Here is a 19,963-nt window from a genome sequence, read left to right as displayed (position 1 = left end):
AGAAAAACCACTGCAATAAAAAAGACTTAACCAAGAGGGAAAATATTATAAAACTCTCTCTCTCTCTCTCTCACACACACACACAGCTAAGTTCACCCTTGAATATAGCGAAAAGGTAATGTAGATGATTAACCCTCTGTGTACCCTTTGATGTGATCCATAAGTGAAAACTCACAACATGCTTCTAAACAAGGTTTGGTTCTATAGGAGCCTTTCCTTTTCTATTTGGGACAACTAGCAACTTTTAGTAGTAGAGACTGTGATGGAGTTCTTGAATGTTGACAAGTCAGAAGATAGTTTATGAGTAGAATCGGTATGTCTTGGCAGATAAGATGATCTGCCGGAGTGCTCCAATCGGTGCCAGGATCATCAGGATCACTCCAAGAACAATGCAGACCTGAAAACATGGAGAAATAGATAATTAAGTAATGGCCAATCAGCGACATTCTGTTGCGGAAAGAAAGGAAAGGATTGGTTTGCAAAAGTTTCTTACCCAGTTGGTGAACCACGAGAGGCTAAACCTTTTGGGCTTGTAGATTGCAAGCCACATGATGCAGGGAAGCTTGCAGAAACAAGAGTGATTTTATAAGGTCACAGACAAATTACTATGACTTGATGGGGAGTTATAGTACACTACATAGTGCAACTTTTGTGTTTGGAATACACAATTCAGTTGCACGTTCTATGATATTCTCAAAATATGCTGGAAATGTGGATCAATGGGAGCTTACAAAATATGTTGTCGGTGCAAAGGCGAATCCACCAAAGAAACCAAGCAATCCACCAAAGAAGGGGATGGTGATGGCTACAAATGTTGTGAAGGCTGCAGAAGTCGACACACCCATAGTTTAATCAGTGGGGAATATCTATTTGTTGAGCAGAGCTTTAGAGTTTATACTGAGAATTTCAGTTCAGATTTCAGAAGGCAACATTACCAACATATGTGGTCCGGGCAATTAAACGAAGCACAAGACCCGGAGGGAAACGCAGTTTCGTCACCAGGATCGTCTCTATCATGTCAAACACTGGCATCGCAAAAATCTGCAACAAGAACATTTAGTTCAGAGATGGTAAGAAGTTTAGTTCCATGCACCAGTGTTACATGGAAGAGACGACTGACATGAGGAGCTGCATGCATGCCTATAACAGAGAGCGACAGAGGAGATTCTGAAGACAATAACTCAATCACCACAAAAGAAACGCTCTAGCTGTTACATGGATGTCCCTACTCCCTAGTATGCATGTACCTGGTAGCTGCCAATGACATGGATAACAACCATCATGTTGGCAAGGGCGATGAGCCACTTCGGCTTGTTGAGGGTGATGAGGATGTTGTCATCGACTTGGTTGCCAAAGGCCCAATATCCAATGAACGAGACAGGGAAGTAGCAGATTGCAACCATGATGTAGGCAACAACGACGCCCCTCCACATGGGTTTCTTGGACGGATTCTCCGGTGTCGATGGAATGGTGGCCTGGATCTCAAGCACCACATTGTGCCCCGCATATGCGAATGCCACATCCCCCAATGCCCCAAAGAAGTTGAACACCTTCTCTGGTGTCGTTATCGCCGGAACTTGGTAGTCCACATTCGGCAACTTCCCCTTATGTATCGATGCTCCCCAAGCAATTGTTGAGTAACTGCCATAAGTAGTCATGTAAGTGATCATTTCCAGCTACACGATGTCTTCAGGAAAATGTCAGATTTGTTACACTGAAGTGGGGTAATTGAAATGGTACCTTTGTGACATGACAGCAGCCGCGAGGGAGATGCCGGAGATGGAGTTGAAGTTGGGGAGCTGGGAGAGGACGAAGTGGCAACTGGCAAGAGGCAAAGATCATGATGAAGTATGTGAGCTTGATGTCCTTGCACTTGTTGTCGCAGATCACGTCATGGAACTTCTTCAGTGACTTGCCTCCAGTGACCATGAAGACGATGTCCCCACCGACCTCGACGATGAGCTGCTGCGGCACAACGATCCACAGCCCCAGCTTCTGACCAAACGCGTGCTGCCCGAGCTCATGGTACCGGTCGAACCGCTTCCCTGGCACCATCTCGTGCATCTCCACCATCTGCCACATCGTGTACAAGGTGATGATCCACGACAATATCAGCACCGCAGTGCCGGGTCCCCTGTAAATTGTGATGGAAAAAATCATAATGAAAAGATTAGTCTTTATGACGAATGTGGCAGTACATTGATCATCAGGCAAGTGATGGTGATTGCCATTGTAGCAAGACCACACACGTACCAGCCGAGCTCAGACATGGCGTAAGGAAGGCTCAGCACGCCGGCACCAACCATGGCGGTCACATTGTGGAACGCAGAGTACCACCACTTGGCGTTCCTAGATGAGGTGATTGGGAGCCAGTCGTCGATCGCCTTCTCACCAGCACTCCTCTCATCCTGCAAGTTTTTGTCATTGTTATCTGGCATGGCCATGCTAGACAAGTTTTTTTTTTTTGAAATGGACAAGCTTTTGGTTGATCACACGCAAAATACCGAAGGATCAAACAACACTGGACAAGAATAAGGTGAAGATGCCGCTAACAAAACCGAGATATATGTTTCGATTTTTCTGTTTCACACATATATAGCAGTAAAACTTCAGTAACAATTTTATTCGGGCAGGCCAATAGCAGGATCAAAGTGCATATTTGAATTTTGAATGTTAAGTGAGATGAAAACTAGTGCCAATTTCTTTTCATCTCGTTAGTTAAAAATTTATATATGTAAATCAAGAGTGAATTGCCGGAGATTTGGAGGATGGCAACGATATATAATTAAGACGCTGTAAAAGTTATGGCAAGTAACAGTAAGGAAATTCATATTGCGTCTCAAGAGTCAAGACTGGGTGGTAACAGCTAATTAAGTAATTCTTTATTCACAAAAAAGGAAAATCTCGCAATTAAGGGAAACTATCCCACCGATCCTATGAATCAGGTGTATGTTCTCACATTTTTACTTAAGAAAAAAAGACAGAGAGAATAAGGAAAAGGAAGATTAAAGGGATGGTTTCGCATGTATCAGAAGAACAAGTATGGGCAAAGAGAGACAATCCTAGAGTGAGTTTTGTTTCTTTTCCTCAAAATCTTTGAAATAAGGATATCTGCATTGCAAAGAAAGCTTTTCCAGGAAACGTTGATGAATGCAGTTTTGCGTCCTTATCGTGGTAAACAAAGTTCGACCGATCGAGATGAACAAGAAGATGCGGCCATGGCCGGCAAAACAAGATATCCAGAGAGAGAGAGAGAGAGAGAGAGAGAGAGAGAGAGAGAGAGAGAGAGAGAGAGAGAGAGAGAGAGACGGTGCACGTACCTTTGTGGGAGAATGGTTCTCCGGTGCTCGCGTCCCCATGGCCGTCGTCCCGGCGCCCTCCTCGGCGTCAGTCTTTGCTGCCTCGCTCTTTAGCACCGGAGCGAGGAAGAGATCGAGAGGCTGACGGGAGACGACGATGGGAGGAATACCAAGCGGCAGAGGCCCGCCGGCTCATCTCCGCGATCCTTTTATAGGTAGAGCTGGAATGGAAGGAAGCCTCGACCCCTGCACTGTCAACGCGGCCGGGTGGTTCAATTCACCTTTGACTCCAGCGCAGCAAGAAATGGTGAATGACTGGATTCTGTTGGGCTAGCTAGCTAGTGACTTCTGTTGGGCTCTCTGCATTTGGACTCGTACACGTTTTAGGTTTGCATGAACATAGACGTGTTTTAGGTGTGCATGAGCATGGACTTGTTGTCTCGATAATTTTGTTTAGCGAGAATCGGCCGTGCAAGCACAAATGCCATGCATTGAATAACTCATCAGTTCTCCAACCTTAATCACACACGTTTGTTTGGTGTAGTACATCGTATTAGGCCATTGTTTTGTGATTTTTGTGATTCAGTAACAACACAATCAATGGGACTAATGATTTTGTCAAGTGAACAATTATAGATCCCAGGAATGAAGAAAAAGGTCAAGCAAAGCAAAACACGAAGAAAGAACTCAAAGAAAGATTAAAATGGACGAGTTCTGCAAAAACCAGTGGCACCGGATGATCCGATGCAGGGTCACCGGAGTATCCGGTTAGCACCGGATAAACCGACGCGTAGGCGTCGGTGCAATTTGCTGCACTTGTGGGAGAAAAGCCAAGTGGCACCGGATGATCCGACGATGCCAAGTTGGAGCGTCGGAGTAATCACCGAAGGATGTACCAGAGAGCATGTCAAGCGCGTTAAAACGAAGTCTTCAGCACCGGATGATCCGACGAGCACCGGAACATTGCGTCGGAGCAATGACGTCAGCAGCCAGCCGAAGATGCCTTTAGCACCGGATGATCCGACGCACACTGGATGAATCGATGCCACCCCATCGGTTTATCTGGTGCCTCTTACGTCACGTGTCAGAAGACCCAACGGCTACCTTAGGGCGCAGAGTGACCGGATGATCCGGTGCCCTACCGTCGGTCTATCCGATGCCACGCAGAAAGTTGGGTAGCGGCTCCCAACGGCTCTCTTTACTTGGTGGCCTATATATATGGACTCCCCCGGCCATTTGAAGCTTGCTGGAGTTGCTACAAACCTCAAACACACCCAAGAACATCTCCAAGCCATTCAAGTGCTTATTGACCATATTTTTAGTCATTAGCACACATTTGAGAGTGTTAGTGCTAGATTAGCTCTTTAGAGAGTGAACAAGCAAGACTTTGTGCATTTGTGTTGTGGTTCTCTTGTGAACCAAAGAAGATATCTTGGAGCGCCGGCCCCTTGGTGCTTTGTGGCTCGCCGGCAACGTCAACGACTCTCCGACTTGGTGTGGAGCGGCGTGGACAATCTTGTTCGGGGGACGTGGAGACCCCCATCCTTTGTGGAGAAGCTCCTTAGTAGATTTCGGGATCAAGGTGACCATGATTGAGTTCACGGGAGAGACTTGATTGCTGAGAAGCGATACTCTTAGTGAATGCTTCAACAACGTGGATGTAGGAGTGCCTTTGTGGCTAACCGAACCACAGGATAAACACCCGCGTCAAGAGTTTGCTTCTTCCTATCCCGCTTTTTACGTTTTCGCTTTTCATACTAGCAATTCTTGTATGTTTTTTACTTTCATAGAGTAGTTTTTTGATAGGAAAGTCTATAGATTGCTAAATTCTTTTAGGATAGGGGTTTCACACTAGAATAACCTTAGATGCACATATAGATATCATGTTTTAGTTTAATATTGTGTAATTTAGTTGGAGACATAGGTTAAGATTTTAAATTGCCTAATCCATCCCCTCCTTCTCTTAGGCTAGAGCACCCGATCCGGTCTTTCATGTGCCAGCTGCTCAAAGTAAGGACTTGTATTTTCACCGCGCCATTCGCTCAATGGATCGATTCAGCTGCCCATAGATGGATTAAGGTTTAGAGTGCACAGTGGCGATTTTTTTCAGCCAAGTCATGTACAGTACTGCCAAATAATTACGGACAAAATTAGTCGCTAATGAGATAGAAAATGTGGATGTAGCTTGATCAATTCGTGTTTGTTCTGACGATAGCAGATGATGCAAGAATTGAATCAATACTACACCTCCCTCCGTCCCAAAATATAATAACCTTTTGACTTTCAAAGTCAAATCTTTTCATCTTTAACTGTAGATAGTAAAAAGAATATAAAGATTGACAATATAAAAATGATATCAGTTTATTCATAATGAAACCAACTATCACAACACATAATTTTTTCTATTTAAAAGATTATTTTTGAAAATACTATTGGTCAAAGATCAAAATATTTGACTTGGAAAAGTCAAAAAGTTGTTATATTTTGGGACGGACATAGTATTTGTAATTGATCGTGGCCATCGTATCCGGTCAAGGACTCAAACCAAAATAAGAAATCAGTTAATTCACATTGTTTGTTCCCATATAAACTCAGAAATGGATGTGAACACAAGAGGTGAACATGCGAACCACGCCTCCATCTGATAGCCATTACTATTTTTGGCATCACCGTATTTCTACTCACTCCGGCCATTTGTAAGTAGCTCCAAACTGAACTGCATAACTCTGGCCCGGCCGTATACTAGGCACCACGCATGTGACCCAGCTCAAGATGCTTTGCTGCAATTATTCTGCTAGAACCTCAAGGGAACTGGTCCTTGCATGTGTCTACTTTCACAGCAGCAAACAAAATTGCCTGAAATATAAAACTTTTATAGAAAAAGAAATTAGACTTAATAAAATTCCATCTTTCGAACTGCGGCCCTATTGTGTAATGTGTCCTCTTTTGGCTTTCACTGATTGTTAAGGACTTATAAATCTTAGGTTTTCATGTTTCTAAACAAAATATTTTGGAACCATTGACAATCAAATTTCAAGAGTTTGAGTAACCTCATCCAAAACTTCGATTATTCATGACCAGAGGGAAGTAATTAGCAAGGAGCCCTTATTGAGAGTTGCAACCCCCAAGCTGAGTCATTGAACTATTGTCTCAGCCTATTTTCATCTTAGTGGCTTCCATCCATACTCTACATCTTCTCTATATATATAGCTCTGAAGGTAAGAATGTGCAAACCAATGGAGAACCACTACCACCATTTTTGCCATTGCCATTTGTACCCTCCATAGCTCGAAATGAACTGCATAACCAGCCCAAACTAGGCACCAGTGCACCAACATGCCACCATGTTCATTATGGCCTACTCCCTCTGTCCCAGTGTAGAGTATAGCTACTTTAGGTTTTCCTAAGGCAAACCTTTTAAACTTTGACTATGGATAGTAAAAAAATAAAGATTGACAACATAAAAATAATATTAGTTAATTTACTGTGAAACCAACTATCATAACATACAACTTTTCAATTTAAAATTAATTACTTTTAAAGATATCGATGGTTAAAGATGAATTTTTTTTTACTTTGGATAAACCTAAATATAGCTATATTCTAGCACGGAGGGAGTAGTACAAAAACTCTACTAGAGCCTCTAGGGAACTGGTTGCTCCTTAGATGTTAACTTTTGCAGAAGAAAATCAATTTAAAATGTAATTTTATTAAGAAACAACATAAATTATACAAAAAAATTTCTAGGTACCAAACAAGGCCCCCATTTTTTACAGTGTCATTTTTTGCATTTCATTAATTTGAAGAAGTTGTTGGGATAATAAATTGGTAGCGACAAAGCACTTCCAAAGCTATATGTGAATGATTGCGTTCAGCATTGTCGTAATGGCATGCCTCTCTGCCACCTTTTGAAGAAGTGTGATGGGATAGCTTTTGGTAATCCTGTTTGGAATCCTCAATAGAGATTAGAGAATGGAGAAGCAAAGATCTCGGTGACCTTCTGCCATCTTTGATTTCACAATCCCCTCCACCACCCAAAGTTTTATCGGATTCGCAGGGTACTGTGTACCCTACTCCAACCCAGATGTGAAGCTTGAAGGCTAATATAAAGTTGTTTAAGATTTCTTAAATCTAAAAGAGATAAAAAAAATAGCTTGTCATCACACTTCTAATGTACCCTCGCTATGACCTCATGGAGCTAGGAATAAAATCTTGGAGCTAGAGCTTTGCCAACGTAAACATACCCTTAACCATTACTTGTTCTTGAGGGAATATAATTCTATTAATTTTGGCTAACTTTTTTAGTATTTTGAAAGATAGGTAGTATACTAATCCCTCAGGTTCAAAGTATTTAAAATTTTTCAGGAGAAAATTGAAGTAACACATGGGTTCAATCACTTCATAATAAGATACATTTACAAAAATTCAAAATTTTATGGTATTATCTTCCCAGGCTTATCTACCCACATGATTTCAAGTGTGTAAGCCAAATATTTGAAAATCGAATTATAATCAAATTTTAATTCTCCTAAAAATCAAATTTTAATTGGAATTTTCATTATTTTGCATAAAATTTTGTATCCCAAAGATTAATTTATTATATGTTCTAGCCTATCAAAATAATAATAATAATAATTCATAATATATTTTACACAAATTTTGGTGTTCATTGTCACCTAGCAAAATTTATCTCAATAAATACAAATCTCAATGAGGGGTAAATTAGACCGATTAACAAAGATGCATGTGAGAGTAAATGAAACACAAAATGGTTGAGTTATCTGATCCGGACTTCGGCCATACATGAGAGGGGCAATTTGGGGGTTTCCCCTTTATGAATTATGTAAGAAGCACATAGATACAACAATATCATCTTAGAGATTAATCATTCCATCATTAGGTATTCCAGGGAGTATACTGTTTGCTATGAACCTAGCCCAACATTGTCTCCCCTCCAATATACATACACAGTGTACAGCAACCATTCTCATTTATAATTATACCACACTTTGTATTTGTGATATCCATAAATGAAAGGAACACAGTTTAATTTTATCTCTGATGCCTACGATTTACAAACCCAGGATTGCTTCCATCAGCAGTGATTAACTTGTGTTCGTTCATGTCGTGTGCATATGTGTGCCGTCCTTGTAATTGAGAAAAAAAAGAGCACAATTATCTTCTTGACAAAGAAAGAAGGTTGCGCTGTAGGAGAAGTTAAGAATGAATGAACCGCTCAAATTCCAAATATTATGCTTTTTAGAGTTCACCAAGCATCATACTCTAGCCACTTTCAAAGTCCAAACTACAAACCACAGTGAATTAAACCGCCAACATCTAGAACAACCACCAGCATTAATTCTCTTATGCACAGACACACACAACGTTCACCCTTGGAATGTTCAGAAACAAGTATGTATATATAACTAATAACCCAACATTGTAACCAACTTCTGGTACTCTTCCCAGGACCTTTTCTGTTTGACGCAACAAAAACTCGTCGATGCTGTTTACAAGTCGGACGACGATGACTGCTAGTTGTTTACGAGTAGAATTTGTATGTTTTAGCATCCATTATTATTTGCCGGAGTCCTCCAATTGGCGATAGAATCATCAGAAGCACCCCAAGAATAATGCAGATCTGGTGAAAAAATAGAGAACAGAGGTTTATTTACTGTAGGAGGAAAGGTTAAGCAGAGAGGCATTCTATTGCTGAAAGAACGAAGATGATGGATGGATGTATGTAGTTAGTGCTTACCCAGTTGGTGAACCATGAGAGACTGAACGTTTTGGGCTTGTAGATTGCAAGCCACATGATGCAGGGAAGCTGGAAGGAACAAGCACAAGTTGGTCAGCTCTCAAGTTATTATTACTAGGAATATACTTCAATTGTGTAGCAGCATTTGTTTTGGGGATACAGAATGTATTTACAAGTTATGGTATTGCAAGAACTCAAAGATGGAAATGAAATGCATAGATGGATTGATGAGAGCTTACAAAATATGTTGTCGGCGCGAAGGCGAATCCACCAAAGAAACCGAGCAATCCACCAAAGAAGGGGAAGGTGATGGCTATGAACATTGTCAAAGCTGCACAAGTTGCATCACGTTAGATCTGTTTTGTTCAGCTTGATGCACCAGTTTTGTTGAGAGATGTTGATTTCAGAAATGGGCATTACCAACATAAACAGTCCGGGAAATCAAACGTAGTGTCAGGCCAGGAGGGAAACCCAGCTTCTTCACCAGCACAGTCTCTATCATATCAAACACCGGCATCGCATAGATCTGCATCAAAACATCCGGTGTCCAGTTTAGATCATGACAATTTACAAAAACTGTAATGATGAGTTCAACGACATGGTTTCAAAATTTTGTCATATCCATCTTGATCAATTTTCAACATACTGGTCCAAGTTTAGCAACATTCTGATCCCCATGGTTAAAGCATAAGAAAAGGAACAGAGGTGGGAGTATGTACCTGGTAGCTCCCGATAACATGGATCACGACCATCATGTTGGCGAGGGCGATGAGCCACTTTGGATTGTTGAGGGTGATGAGGATGTTGTCATCCACTTTGTTGCCGAAAGCCCAATAGCCGATGAGTGCAACAGGGAAGTAGCAGAGTGCCACCACGATATAGGCGACAATAACTCCCTTCCACATAGGTTTCTTAGACGGCTTCTCTGGTGTCGAAGGGATGGTGGCCTGGATCTCTAGAACCACATTGTGCCCCGCATATGCAAATGCCACATCGCCCAATGCACCGAAGAAGCCAAACACCTTCCCCGGCGTCGTCGTCGCGCGCAGGTGGTAGTCCACATCCTGAAGCTTACCCTTGTCCACCGATGCACCCCAAGCAATTGTTGAGTAACTGCCATGAGTATCCATGTCAGTGATCGCTCGGCTATACATGGATTTTCAGCAAGTTGCTGAATTTTCTACAGTACAGTAGAGTTACTGAGGCAAGGACAGAGTTAAGTGGTACCTGAGCGACATGACGGCAGCAGCGAGGGAGACACCGGAGATGGAATTAAAGTTGGGGAGCTGGGATAGCACGAAGTGGACAGAGGCAAAGATCATGATGAAGTAGGTGAGTTTGATGTCTTTGCACTTGCCATCGCAGATCACATCGTGGAACTTCTTCAGGGATTTGCCTCCAGTGACCATGTACACGATGTTGACGCCCACCTCGACGATGAGCTGCTGCGGCACAACAATCCAGAGCCCCAGCTTCTCGCCAAATGCATGCTGACCAAGCTCATGGTACCGATCGAACCGCTTGCCTGGCACCATCTCGTGCATCTCCACCATCTGCCAAAGCGTGTACAGAGTGACGACCCATGATATGATCAGCACTGCGATGCCAGGACCCCTGCAAATTGTTAAATTGATAAATCAAGCAGAGAAGTCTTTGTGATAAATCAATAAGATGGCTGAATTGATCATCATATAACTGATAGTGACTGCCATGGCAGCAAGATGGCACACACGTACCAGCCAAGCTCTGACATGGCATATGGAAGGCTGAGCACACCAGCACCAACCATGGCAGTGACATTGTGAAAGGCAGAGTACCACCACTTGGCATTCCTTGATGAGGTGATCGGGAGCCAGTCGTCGATCGCCTTCTCCCTTGCGCTCCTCTCATCCTGCAAGTTTTTGTGATTGTTGTTGTTAGCTGGCACAGCCATTAGGGGTTGACAACCTGCAGATCTTGGATGATCACACGCATAGCACAACGAAAGAAATGATAATACTTCACAAGAACAAGGTTACAGGCAAGTAGATAAATAGATATTGCTAACAGAGATATTTGACTATCCATGCAAAGATTGTTCAGTTTATTTAATACTTCTTGATATATGACTAATCAAGAACATGAGCAATTTAATTTTATTTACACTTTGCAGAACAGTAATAGTTAGCAATATTTGTAAACAAGTAAATTTTACATGGCAATAATATGCAGAAAACCAGCCCATTTGAACAATCAGATGCACAGTAGTCCAGACCAATATTTCATCTCGAAATAAGTTTCCATTATTAAAAAAATAGGTCCACAATGGCAGGAATTATCAACTCGAATAAAGTGCATGTTTGAAATTTGAACGTTGAGTGAGATCAACTACTAGTGATTTCTTTTTCTTCTCAGCAGTTGACTAGTCACATGGCCTAGTTGCTGAAGTCAAGATCACCAGATGCTTATCATGGTCACCTCATGACAAGGTTTTTAATTTTTCTATCAAGCGTGTTACCTAACAACTCCTGTTTTTTGCATACAAAATCAGGCACAAAGTATCTTCTGAACAAGACACAAATCAGGCTTAGATTACCAAGTTGTGTTTTAAACAAGACACCAAAGCAAGGACCTGCTTAACATCTTGCATGTAGACCTACTCCAAACCGGATACTTAACACAACTTGTTCTTGGAGCTTGTGACGATCATGTAATCTATTCAGGGGACGTCATGGATAATCAATCATCCTTGACCCCTCGATAATCGCGATATCTTTCGTGGATGCAGAGCGACAGAGTTTAATACTACTCGAGTTTGAACCCTATTGGACCTGTTAGAATTCCATAGGACGGGAAACACGCATCCTGTCTCCCTACACCGTTATCTGAATGTACATGGTTTCCTTTGAAATTCCTGAGAGAACCATACAGTCCCAACCGGTAGGTTCCAGCTTGCTTGAATGGTAGGCTAGAGAAAGAGACAATATGAGTGACAAGAGATGGGCCATCTACCGTGCAAACAAACTAGAAGGACAAGAGTTTTGGTTGGGAATTCCAAAAGTGAAAGAAATTGCCGGCCTTGGACACGAGAGCGAAGCAAACAGGGAGGACTGGAGGAGAAACAGTCTACTGAAGATAGTAAAAAGATGGGTTCATTGTCAAGGGATCAAGGCCAGCGTGTGGACCATATGACAAGGACAGCCAAACACTGAGACTTCAACTCTCACTTTACAGTTCATTTTGTTTTTGCTTGAAGACTAAAATAAATTTCTGGTAGAAGATATTGCAGGTAATTGACGGAGTAAAAAGGGAATTAATATTACAGCTCAAGAACAGGGTAATTAATATTACAGAGAGGAAACAGCTAATAATCTTTTAAAAGGATAAGGAGGAAATTCTGCAATTAACGCAAAGCATCAGAATTCACGCCGATCCTATGAATCCGGTATTTAATAGATACTCCATCCGTGTTCTTTCTTTCGTTTCTTTGTTTCTTTTTACGAGAGGAAATAAGTAAAAAGAGGATGGAAAAAGCAGTTTCACATGTATCAGATGAACAAGCATGGGCAGGGCAGATGCTCTTCACTAGGGGGGGCTATGTGGGGGCCTTGAGTTGATGCCACCGGAGGAAGGAATCCGGCATGCGAAAGGCGCACAAAAGGCCACTTTTTTTCCTCCCGTGCAAAGGTATCTGAATCTGAATCTAAACTAGACCACTTTTTCATGGCGTCTCTCGAACTCCATGCTCCTCGCAACTCGACAGCTCTCGACTCTCTTCTTTTTCTTTCTTGCTTCTCACAAAGAAAAGATACCTCTAAATATCGAAAAGAAATCGCCAAATATCTGGAATAAAGGTGTATGCGTTGCAGATGGTTCTGAGAAATGCTGTGAATTCCAGCCGTGCGTTCTTGTTTGGATAAGTCAAGAAGGGTCGACGGAAATGAAAAAGGGAGACGCCATGGCCGCAGGCAAGAAAAAGGATCAGGTTCAGGAAACAAGAGATAACCAGGGGACAGACAGAGGGGTGGTAAGGTGTCTGCTGGTGAACGCAGGGAGGGTACCTTTGCAGTGGAGTGGTTCTCCGGCGGCTGCGTCCCCATGGCCGGCGTTCGGGCTGCCTCCTCGGCGTCACGCAGTCGTCAACAATGGAGGAATTGGGACAGGGAGACGAAGGGGGCGGCCGGCTCGGTCTCCTTTATAGAGCCAAGAGGAAGAACGGGAAAGGAGCCAATCGCCGCTGCGCCGCACTGTGTCTGTGAACGCCCCCCCCCCCCCCCCCCCCCCGGGGGGGGGGGAGCTGACCGTTGACTCCAGCGCGAAGCCGGGCGTTCCTGGCGCCGCAAACGTGGGATTTTGGGCAACTCTATTTGCCGACGTCCGATCGGATGGTGAGGATGGCCCCCGGTCAGTGAGTCAACAATGGGAAGGAGCTTGGCCAGCTCAGAAGAACTGGAAAGAGCTGTAATACCGTGGAGGGTTTAATTTGATTGAGAAATGTATTTTTTTAGATAAACATTGAGAAGTGTATTTTTTTAGATAAACATTGAGAAATGTATGGCTAAATTTCTTTATGGGTGTATGATAAATCCCATGTTTACATTTATGTGAATCCTACAAGGCATACGACTAGCTCATCTGACTTTGTTCGGATCAAAGAAATTTCGGAATTTAGGTCTCAATTCGTGAGGCTTTCAGAATTTGACACCCCGACTAATATGTCAATAACCTTTTTTTGAACGAACAATGCATGTTCTGAGCACCGTTTGTATTAATAAAGAAGGAGATATGTCAATAACTAAAAAGGATCATGGCCATGCCATGACAATGCGTCCCATGAGCTTCCTTCAAGAACAGGCTGACCCTACGAGAGTTGGACAGGCTGGTCGGGGGGTGAAGTAAACTCCTGTCAACCCTATTCGAAAATTACGGAGTACTAGGTTTTGAATAGAGACCGCGCATCAAAGCGCCACGACACTTGGCATCCATGGAAAGCATGTGCGATGTTCGCTGCGGGAAGACACCATTTTTATTTGTGATGCGACGAACTATATTGTGCCAGTACGATTTGCACTAGCTAGTCCTCCATAAAAAAGCATCACGTATGGAGTCACTAATCATGTACACTAGCCCTACAAAGTCCAGCTTTAGCAAGAACAACCATGGAGTAGAATTCAAGAGCTCTGAAAGCGACTCCTTGTACTTTTACTCCTACACCCCTCCATTCCCACCAAGCTCCCTGCGTCGACGGCTCAGTCCTCGCTGAAACCTATACGGCCGGCCACTTTGATGGAGAGAACTGAGGTATGGACACAGTACAGATGTTTTTTTTTTCTTTTACTAAAAAACCCATTGGACAGATGGATTTGTTCCCAGGCCTGCAGCCCGGCCCGAAATGTTTAGTTGTGTACTGCCAGGACAGAATTAGTCACTGATGAGATGGCAAATATAACATGATTAATTCATTGCCCAACGATAGCTATGATGCGACGAACATTAGGAAATTGGCGCTGATGTTTATTGATGGTGAATTCGGGGTACGAAGATTCTGGTGGTTGAATCTGCGGCATTTACCTCCTTGTCCTAATCAATTCCAGCGAAATTGCACGATTATTACTTGTTTTTGTGCAAATTCAACTCTACTTCTGTTGATTAATTAATTTGTTCTAAATTGTAATAGTGTTTTAAAAAGGTAAGTAGTAGCTAGCAGTGAAAAATCAACTCTATAATATTTTCTTTCAAAATAAATTTAGAAAAGGGGGTCCCAGTCCTGACACACACCAAAAAAAAAAGAAACTGTGTCTGCCTATATATTTACCTCTTGGTATAGCTGCCATCCATACTGTGCCTCTTTTTGTGCATGGATGTGAACACCAGGCAAGAATATTGCCAGCCACATCCCTATCTGACAGCTACCATTACCATTTCAATACGTGCCACCTTTTGCTAGCAGGCTTGCCCTGAAATGCGAAAGATGTATCGTCATTAGTAGACACTAGACAGCGTGTGACCACGTTCATGGAATCATTCCACTACAATAATTCTGTTATAGACCCACTGCTCACCTACATAGCCGTTTAGCCCATTTACACACCGTGTAAACGCTATACAGTACGTTCAATCAACTGTTTATCCCATTTAATAACTATTTAAATGGCCAATTTTTTTCTGAATAAAGAGCTAAATGGCAGGTAACCGTTTAACATTTACCGTTTAGGCTATCCCTAGTTAGTAATAGTAACTTACCATGTGTACTGAATCTTAGGCAGCGATATCCAGTTATGGTACTATTTGGAACATAGGGATTTTACAAGAAACAATATTACAAGAGTTACAAGTAGCAGACGATCTTGTTATACGAGACTCTGAAGCCAAGTCCAAACCTATGTTCAACGTGAACCATATGATTTGTCCTCCTCTGCTTTTTGGGTGAACCAGAGACTTGGAGTAGTTTGATTTAGATGGTCACTTCATCAGTAGTGGCAACACAAAACTTTCAAGGCTATGGGAATGCATGCCAGTCTTCAACCTTTTTGAGTTGATGGTGTAGCTTTTGGCCACTGTGCTTGACTGCATGCATCCATTCCATGCACAAAAGAGGCCTAGGGAAGTTGAGATTCCTAGTGGGGTGATGCAGAGATCCCCTTCGATGGTGGAGCCCATCTGCTGGCTCTGATTCCATCCAACACCCATGATCCACTCAACTGCCGGAACTGAAAAAAGCGAGGGAACCTCCTTGGCATTCTAGATCTGCATCCCGTGTGAAAGTAATAATAATTGGGTACCCATGATAATTAGAAGCCATGATCTTTTTCTTGTTCTTTCTTTTGTTTTGAGAATCCTTATTGGTTTGGACTTCTTCTTGGCATGTGGCGTTGCTGTTTACGTCACCCAAACATCATGGATTAATCATCATATCCAGTACATGGCGACATTAATTGGAAATACTTAGGCATTTTCATATAAATTTTTATATTGAATACTAGAGATTGATCTGGTGCACGTGATAAATTTTATATGTTCCATCTGTTGATACATCTTGTATATGTCCTACATTATGCTTTCTGATTACTGACCATGTCGCAATATATTTCGGCTCACAATTGTACAGCCACAGAAGATAAACCACTGTTGTCGGTCAAAACCCACCGGCGAGCAGCGACGGGCAACACGAAGAGCCGGGAGGTCGCCGGGGCGCTGGCAGGCACTGCTCCCTCGTCGATGGCCCGCAATTCCGTCACGCGCCCGGAGATTCTGTGGAAAGCTGGGCGTGCCACCTGACCTATACCCGATCAGGAGGGTGCGAACGTGCTCCAAACAGTTTCCTGCATACAAAGACACGTGTAAATGTATGTCCGAGCCGTGGTCGGCTCCCCGGGACGACTCTTGCATCGGCTTTAAAGAGCCGATCGAGTCCCGGTGTCAGATTGGATCTGTATCTATCCAAATATTGATGAATAAAGCAAATGACTATGAAGCTGCTTCAATTAAATCTAATTAATCTAATCCACGATGGTAAAAGCCTCACTGCTAGATCGGAACATCCTACACGTGACTAGGCCTAATGAACATAACAGACAACTAAACCAAAACCCAAAACAGAGGCTTAAGAACTAGCAAGAGCCGATTCCCGGAACAATCCCTATTAAGGCTAAGATAAAGCATCTACTACACCACCGGATCATCCAATCCGTTTGCAAGGCCTAACCTAGCAGATATTACGCAAATTCTTAAGATAAGAGCAAACCATAATAGATTAGATCTACTAGACATAAAAGAAGCAGGGTGTTGCCTCTGTGCAACTAATTCTATGCAACAAGAACTAGCATAAGATTGAAAACGTGACTGCACAGAGACAACATGATATTCTTAGATGATAAGCAACGAAGCACAATAGATCTGCTAAAAGCCATGCTACGAACATCAAGATAACTAGCATTACTCGCCATAAAAAATGCTTCAGTACAAGTAATACCAAGGTAAAAGCAAAAACAACGCTGCCCTGATCGCAAGAAGCGATCAGGGCAGCATGGCGCTTACTTGGATAAAACCCTAGGATTAGGGGTGGCGATGCGCCGAGAGTTGTTGTTTGCGAGACGTGATGACGCTCTCTCTTCATGAATAACATAGGGTACATATTTATAGTCCGGAGACTTGGGAAACAATCTAAACTAATCTTGTCCCGATCGGACTCTATGTCTAATCTTAAACTAAATCTAAGGATAAATGGCCCATGTGGCCCAGATGCCCACGCAGGAGCCGATTTACAAGTCTTCTTCAATCTTCTGCTTTAAGCCCATCTTACTTTCGGCCCATAAATTAATTTATGGCGATAACACATGCCCCCCTGGTTTTGGCAATGATAGTTCCAAAACCAATCCGTCGCTTCATCTTCCCGTTAATGCTCATTAAACACACTGCAACCACCAAGGATGATGCAACGTCTCTGCAACTGGCTCCTCGTAAAACGTGAAAACTGCCGATCCGTCTTCCATCTTTTCACTATTTAACCTCACCCCGAATCGGCTCTTCTTCACGGCAAAAACTCCTTCTTCCTCCCAAGGCCAGTAGCGCAGAAAAACCCCAATTCTTCACCAGCCATGGCCATCTCTTCTTCCTCCAGCTCCAACTACTTTGGAGATTCCTCTTCTTCCACTTCTCCCTCTTCCTCTTCTTCCCTTTCTGCCTCCTCCATTGATCCTATCTCAGAGAGCCGAGAGCCGACCCCCGAATGGGACCCAACAGCAGCCTACGAGGCGCTGGCTCCTTTGCACTGGGATGCAGAGGAGTTCGACTTCGGGGTCGCCTCCGAGGAGGACGAACCCATGACTGAAGGAGAAGACCTCCGGCTCCTGTTCCAGGAGGAGTCGGAGAACAGCGAAGAGGAAGACCCTTCTTCGGACGGAGTCGATTCCTCCTCGGAAGAGGAGATCGACTCCCCTTCCGACGACGACGAGCCGATGGGCGGAAAGCCCTTTCGGTTCCTCGGGTCCTCCGAAGAGGACAGCGAGGAGGAGAAGAGCAGCGGCGGCTATGGCTGGAGTGACTTCGGGTCCGAAGGCGGCAGCAGCGCCTTCAACAGCGATGACGGCGACGACGACAGCGATGAGGACGGCAGCGGGGATGCGCCAGCCCGAAGCCCCAAGCGCCGTAGGTACTAGGTACCTACGAACAGTAGTAGTAGCATTGTAGGGGTAGAATCACAAAGCCGAAGGATTATTTCTTTTGTAAAATCGGCTTTCCTCGTACTGATATCGTATCAATGAAATCAATTTCCTTTAATTTCGTGTGTCTTCGTTTACCTCCCAAAAAGCCGATGGCAACGCATCAGGCTTCTATAAATATCCAAGAGCCGACGAAATTCAAACTAGAAGCAACCCGCACAAGAATAGAGTATCACTTCCAACTTGAACCGAACCCGACGAACTCTCAAATTCGAGCGCAATTCGAAAACCAAGCTCTATAAATTCGAGCAAAAACTCTCCAAGCAGTCGGAATCCGAATCAGAACCCACAGCAACCAAACCCCAAGTCAACGGATCTGTACCATGGCAGATTCTGCAGCTCAGACGACAAGCTCTGCAAACGATGATGCGGCAATCTGCGGCCTGAAGGTAATATCCGGCCTAATCCCTTAGTTTTTCTTCAGCTTACCAAGCCTCTGAAACTCTAAACTCTGAAACATGACACCATATGCATACTTCTGAATTTCTGAACTTCAGGTGTCAGACATCTTTCTGCCGCATCCCTCTAATCCAAAATCTTTCTGTCTTGGCCCACAAACCCATGAAAACCCCATAGATTTGATCTCTTTTGAAGCAAATAGGATCCCTTTTGTGAGTCAAAACATCGATCTGAACCTCTGGGCCGACTGCTTAAGAGCCTGGCCTAACCCCCCTGAGAGTTGAATTACATGGTACAGCAGAGTAGCAAAAACTCACATGCCCTTGTGGCAGGATTTGAACATAGCCGATGCACTTAGCTTTTCATTATCACCCCTCGACAAAGATGAAAACCTTCTGAAAACCATTGGCTATCTCTGGTCTGATGCTCTGAACTTCTTCCTTTTTGGTCATGGACCCATGCCCATTGCTCTACTAGATGTTACCATGATCACTGGCCTAGACATAGGATCTCCTAATCCTGCTGCCCACAAAATGGCAGAAGTCCCCTTCAAACTTTCTTCCAATGTCAACTACACAAACTGGGGCACTTACGTGAATCAGCACATGAAAACAAAAGGTCCAGTGACTGAGAAGGAACACACAGTCTTCCTAAATCTTTGGCTAGAGCACTTCATCTTCTGTGGTCCTTCTTTAGCTCCAACTAAGAACTATCTTCCCTTGGCCTATCACCTGGCCCATGGCAATCACACCGGCCTAGGCAAACTCTTCCTTGGAGAAACTTACAGATATCTCCATTTGATGACATCTAACCTGCTTAACCACAAGAAACTGAGAACTGGAGGCCTTGGTGGTTTATTCAGTTGTGGGCACAACTGTACTTCCAGCACCATATTCCCAACTTCCAAGGCCTGACCAAGAACTCTTTCCCTGATGAGAATGGCAAACCAATTAGATGTACTAGTTACGGCCAAGCTTTATTTAGTCTCCCTGGCAGTAAACTGAATTCATCAGATGCAACAAACTGGTTCAGAGTCTTCTACAAAGGACTAGATAATCCTCTCTACTTCCCATTTACTGAATCTGAATCCTTTGAGAACCAACTGCCTTCAGATTAGACAACTTTACCGATGACGACAGCACTCGGCATCTGTATTCTTTGATGATTTGACCTGGCTTCCTCCCTGTTGGCATCAGCACCTTTAATAGAATTATCAAGCCAGGTTATGAATCTTACCAACCAATTATAGCAGCTCGGCAATTTGGCCTAGGACAGGTCCCTCCCCACTTCCATATTCACCACTTGGC

The 19,963-nt window shown here is 43.4% G+C and overlaps 1 protein-coding gene and 1 pseudogene across 1 annotated transcript; both read right to left on the bottom strand.

Annotated features, from left to right (window-relative positions):
* Nucleotides 1–228: 228 nt before the first annotated feature.
* On the bottom strand, nucleotides 229–3,359 carry LOC120677598 (annotated as a pseudogene).
* Nucleotides 3,360–8,516: 5,157 nt separating this feature from the next.
* LOC120677597 (lysine histidine transporter 1-like) lies at nucleotides 8,517–13,260 on the bottom strand. The gene is made up of 8 exons (XM_039958751.1): nucleotides 13,098–13,260; nucleotides 10,794–10,948; nucleotides 10,285–10,671; nucleotides 9,777–10,170; nucleotides 9,478–9,583; nucleotides 9,297–9,388; nucleotides 9,058–9,126; nucleotides 8,517–8,940 (listed from the first exon to the last, which is right to left on the bottom strand). Exons 1-8 carry the CDS (start codon nucleotides 13,134–13,136, stop codon nucleotides 8,842–8,844), a joined length of 1,341 nt encoding a protein of 446 aa, XP_039814685.1. The 5' UTR covers nucleotides 13,137–13,260; the 3' UTR covers nucleotides 8,517–8,841.
* Nucleotides 13,261–19,963: the final 6,703 nt, after the last annotated feature.

Source organism: Panicum virgatum, chromosome 6N, assembly GCF_016808335.1.
Source record: "Panicum virgatum strain AP13 chromosome 6N, P.virgatum_v5, whole genome shotgun sequence".
Lineage (NCBI taxonomy): Eukaryota > Viridiplantae > Streptophyta > Magnoliopsida > Poales > Poaceae > Panicum > Panicum virgatum.
Note: the sequence above shows the minus strand (reverse complement) of the source record. Positions and strands in the feature narration are given on the sequence as shown.